The sequence below is a fragment of the Elephantulus edwardii genome, unplaced genomic scaffold (genome assembly GCF_000299155.1).
Source record: "Elephantulus edwardii isolate Elephantulus edwardi_28Jun2011 unplaced genomic scaffold, EleEdw1.0 scaffold00021, whole genome shotgun sequence".
NCBI lineage: Eukaryota > Metazoa > Chordata > Mammalia > Macroscelidea > Macroscelididae > Elephantulus > Elephantulus edwardii.
In genome coordinates this window covers 3,133,924-3,139,214 of record NW_006399771.1, presented here as the reverse complement: position 1 = coordinate 3,139,214, position 5,291 = coordinate 3,133,924, and the positions used below count along the sequence as shown (strand labels likewise).

General features: G+C 39.6%; 1 protein-coding gene across 1 annotated transcript in view; it reads right to left on the bottom strand.

Moving 5' to 3' along the window:
- The window catches only part of CES1 (carboxylesterase 1), a 40,358-nt gene that overhangs the window by 3,995 nt on the left and 31,072 nt on the right, over positions 1-5,291 (bottom strand). Inside the window, exon 12 of the mRNA XM_006882520.1 lies at positions 390-521. Within this exon, the coding sequence (XP_006882582.1) occupies positions 390-521 (132 nt within the window). The remainder of the gene's footprint in view (positions 1-389; positions 522-5,291) is intronic.

Below are 5,291 nucleotides of genomic sequence, written 5' to 3'. Positions count from 1 at the left end.
CTGAAACTGAGGAGGACCTCATGCACTTGCTGCGAAGGGTCAAGGACTGTTCAATATAGTCCAGCTTTATCAATATGGATTCAGAAAACTGATGCAAAGAAATAGGGACCCCTGATTAACCTAGTGGTAACCTGCCAAAACAAAAGCAAGGGGGTATAAATCCCGCAGCTGCTCCCTGGGAGAAAGGCAGGTAATCTTCTATGCAATTTACAGCCTCTGAAAACCCCTGGAAGGTCAACTATGAGTCAATTCTGACTTGATAACATATTACAAGAACAACAACAACAACAAGGCTAAGAAATAGGGAAGAACATGTTAGGTGACCCAACTAAGATTCAAGACCCTATCTATGACTGACTCCAAGTTCACAACCAGTACAGAGTCATCACCTTTTAAAAATGGGGCCCCGAAGACCGAGAAGAGCTCATCTCCGTGGTCTGCTATCACCGTCTTGGGTTTCATCTCTGATGAGAAGCTTGGGCGATGCTGAAATTCATACACGTAGGTAGGGGCTCCGGCATCTGGGAAAACATGAATTCATGCTCAGTTCATTTTACCAAAACACATACCTGGATAGTACCAAGGTCTTCAAAGGATCCTGAGTATTCGGAGAATTGCTACACACCCGGGTACTGAGTACACAGTGCCAACCATAGTAATAGCTGTTGCCCTGGATGAGTGCCAGTTGTATTTTGATCACGGTATGGCCCTGCAAGAACCCCTGGCTATAAGTATAATTGAGAAATAGAGTTATTTTAGGACTGCACAATGGGCTGGGGTTGAGCAAGGATTTGGGTCTAGCATTTATGGAGTCTACCACTCATCGGTTTTCCGTACGGTGGTGGTTTGTGAATAGTTGTAATTCTTGAAGCTATACCACTGATATTCCAAATACCAGTGGGGTTGCCCATGGTAGACAGATTTCGTACAGCTTCCTTAGTCTAAGATTGACTAAGAAGCAAGACTGTCCTTCCTCTTCTGAAATAACAGTCCTTAAATAATTCTACGGACAACAGAAGAACATTGTTGGATATAGTGTCAGAAGATGAGCCCTCAGGTTGAAAGTCATTCAAAATGTGACTTGAGAAGAGCTATTTCCTTAAAGTACAGTCTACCTTAATGACACAGATGGAGTGTAGACTTGACCCAATGAAGGACCATCATTTTGCTACTATGGCAAGATTCACTGAGGAGAAACAACCACAAATAACCAATAACAATTGGAATATGTAATGTACAAAGCAGGAATCTAGAAAGATTGAAGTTGTCAAAATGAAATGGAATGCATTGAGATCAACGTCCTAGGAAGTTCTTGTGGTCTAGTGGTAAAGAGCTGTGCTAGCAATCCAAATGTACGTTGTTTGAATCCCCCAGCTTCTCCATGCTAGAAAGATGGGCAATCTCCTCCCAAGAAATTTCCTGTCTCTGAAAACTGGCTGGAGGAACAGCTACGAGGTGTTTCTGACTTCACAGAACACAGCAACATAACAAGCATTAATGAGCTAAGGTGGACTGGTATTGGCCATTTTGAATTGGACAATCAGGTGATCTGCTGTGCCAAAAATAATGAATTGAAGAGGAACAATGTGACATTCATCATCTAAAGGAACAGTTCAAGACCTATCCTTAAATACAATGCTGTGAGTAATAGGACACTATCTGTACACATGCAAGGAAGTCGTGTTAATGTAACCATTATTCTAATACACATGCCAATCATGAAAGCAAAAGAGGAAGAAATGGAGGATTTCTACCAACTTTTGCAGTTTGAAGTTGATCTAACATTCAATTGAGATGCATTGATGACAATCAGTGATTTGTTGTTGTGGTTCTTAGGTACCATTCAGTTGAACACAACTCATAGTGACCCTATGAGCAACAGACCCTGAACTCTGTCTTATCCTGTGCCATCTTCATCTTCTCTGGCATATCTCAGCCCATTATGCAGTTACTGAGTCAATTCATCTCCTTGGGGATCTTCCTCTTTTTTTACTGACTCTCCACCTTTCCAAGCATAATGTTCCTTCCCAAGAAATAGCCTTTCCTAACAACATGCCCAAACTATAAGAGAGAAAACTTTACCATATTTGCCTCCATGTACTACTCTGGTTGCACTTTCTCCAACACATATTTGTTTGTTCTTTTGGGATATCAAGGACTGTTCTCCAATACCACAGCTCAAAGGTATCAATTCTTCTTTTGTCAACCTTATACATTGGTCAGCTCTCAGACGTGCAGTAAGTTATTGAGAAGGCCATGGCCTGAATGGAATGTACATTAGTCTTCAGACTAACATATCATTGCCCTGAAAGTGGACTTGTGCAATGAAATATGCCTCCTGATCTCCTGACTGTGGGTACCATGGGTATTGATTGTTGATCCAAGACAAAATCATTGCCAACTTCAACTCTTCCTCCATCTATCATGATGTTGCCAATCAGTCTATTGGAAGAACCTTTGTTTTCTTGATGTTGAGATGCAATCTGTATCTAAGGCTTTGGCCCTTGGTCTTCTGCAGCAAGCTCTTCAAGTCCTCACTTTCAACAAGAAAGACTGTAATTTGCTTAACACAGGCTATTGATGAATCTTCCTCTGATCCTGATGCCACATTCTTCTCCATAGAATCCAGCATCACAAACTATTTACTTAGCATACAGATTGAATAGGTGTGGAGAGAGGATATATCCCTGATGCTGATTTTAAATCATGCCATGATTTTAAACCTTCCCCCATTTGGATAACAGTTTCTTGATCTGTATAGATTTTGCACGAATTAAATAAGTGCAAATTCTCATTCTTCCCAATGTTAGCTATAGTTTGTTATGATCCACACAGTCAACTGCCTTTGTATAGTCAATAAAACACAAGTAGACATTCTTCTGGTGTTTTCTTCTTTCATCCAAGATCCATCAGACATTGGTAATGACATCTCTGGTGAGACAGCCTCTTCTAAATCCAGCTTCAACTTCTGGCAGTTCCTTGAAGCTGGTTTTGGATGATCTTCAGCAATATTTTGCTTGCATGTGAATTAGTGACATTGTTCAATAATTTCCACTTTCTGTCAGGTCACCTTTCTTGGGAATGGGGTCAAATAGGGATCTCTTCCATTTAGTTGGTCAGGCAGCTGTCCTGAAAACTTCCTATCGTAGATAAGTGAGCCTGTCCAGGGCTGCATCTGTTAGTTGAAACATGTCAATATGTATCCCATCTATTCCTGGGGTCTTATTTTTTTGCCATTGCCTTCAGTGCAGCTTGAACTTCTCCCTTCATTAGTACAGATTTTGTTCATATGATACTTTCTGAAATTTTTCACTGTCAACTAATGCTTTTTGGTATTCTGTGGCTCTATGTATTGCTTCCATCATCTTTTGATGCTTCCTGAATCATCAAAGATATTGCCCATAACATCTCTCAGTATTGGAACTTGAGGCTTGAGTTAGTTTTCTGTTATTTCAGCTCAGCTTAAGATGTGTCAAGTGAGTTCTTCCCTTTTTATTTTATGACATAAGCTCTTTGCACATTTCATTATAATATTTTGCTTTGTCTTGACTCAACGGTAAGGAGCTGCACAACCAACTCAAAGGAACCCTGTGTGAGATCATCAGCTGTTCTTTGTGAGAAAGAAGGGCAAAAAGAAAGCAAATCAGTGACTGGAATGTAAAAATTGGAAGCAAAGAAGAAGGACCAGTAGTTGTGCTAACTTTGGGCATATTATCAGGAAGAACTGTCCTTGGAGAGAGGCATCATTGTGAGAAAGGTGGAGGGCCAGAGAAAGAGAGGAAGATCATCGATGAGATGGACGGACACGGTGAGCTCAAGCAGATCAGAAAGAGGACGACGAGAGGACGGCACAGGAAGGGGTATGGTTCAGCTATGTTGTTCACAGGGTAGCTATGACACATAGTCAAGTAGATGTCATTTAACCTTTGTAGAATAAATGAATGAATGAGTGGACGCTGAATGAATATGGAAAGTGCTACATCAATTCACTAAAGGTGACTACTGTCAATTCAGATGAATTGTGCGCATACACACTTATGTATCCCTATCTCTATGTCATCTATATCTATCTCAATATCTATATCATCTATATCTATCTCTACCTATATCATCTATATCAACTATCTCTATCTCTATCACCTATATCTATATCATCTACATCTATCTATCTCTATCTCTATCTCTATAATCTATATCTCTATCATCTCTATCTCCGTCTCTGTCTCCATAGCTATATCTATATCTATACCTATATCTCTATCTCTATCTCTATCTCTATCTCTATCTCTATTTCTATATATATTTATGTCTATATCTATCTGTATCTATCTTCAGTGCACATTATTGTTTTTCTTGGATAACAGACTAATTTTTGCTACTTTAGAAATTCAGCCAAACAGGCATCTAATTTTTCCTAAATTTTGAGTTTCTACTGTTTTCTCAACAATTCTCTGAAAAGCAAAGCAAATCTAAGTTGCTTATCTCAAAGCGAGGATATTGAGATATATACACATAAAGAATGGGAATAATCGGCCCCTTGTGTCTCAGAAAATCACAAACTCAGCATTTCATAACTTCCCTCGCTTATCTTGCTTCTTACTTAGTCCAGAGAATGTTAAGGTGGTGGTAGGAAGGTTAAATGGTCACAGAAAAGCAAAGCTGCCTCTCTTTCTTTTTTTCTCCCCACCCATATGTCTCACTTCTAAAGTTCTCCTGTCCAAGTGTTACAAAGATGTCACTTTTCCTGCTTATTGGTTCGTTAGAGTCACCCATCCGTCAGGACTAACTCATAGGTCATTCAGCTAGAGGAGTTCAGTGCACACATGTGTCACAATGCCACAGAGGAGTGATTATAAAGAGGAAAAAGACCACAAGTCAGGCTATCACTATAGGGAATCAGCCAAATCTTATCAACTCCTTTGTCTATTAATGCATTCAACATACATGCAGAAGATGCTGGTGGACTTCATTGAGAATAGACTTATTTTTTTTCTTTTGGAAATGACCTTCTATTTTTACTGGTTTTGAGTATTTCCTCTATTAAAGTAATATAACTTGTCCCAGGTCCAAGTATAGTAAAAAAATGCATAAAATGTAGACAAAGAAGAATGAACACAAAGACCACTTATTGTCCTGACACTCAGAGAAAGCCTCTATTCAAGATTCTACTGAAGATTATCCAAAAACGACAGGAACAGCACATCAGCAGAGAACTGCCAGAAGTGCAGGCTGGGTTTATAAGGGGTTGTGGTACTAGGGATATTGTAGCTGATGTTAGATGGATCTTAGCT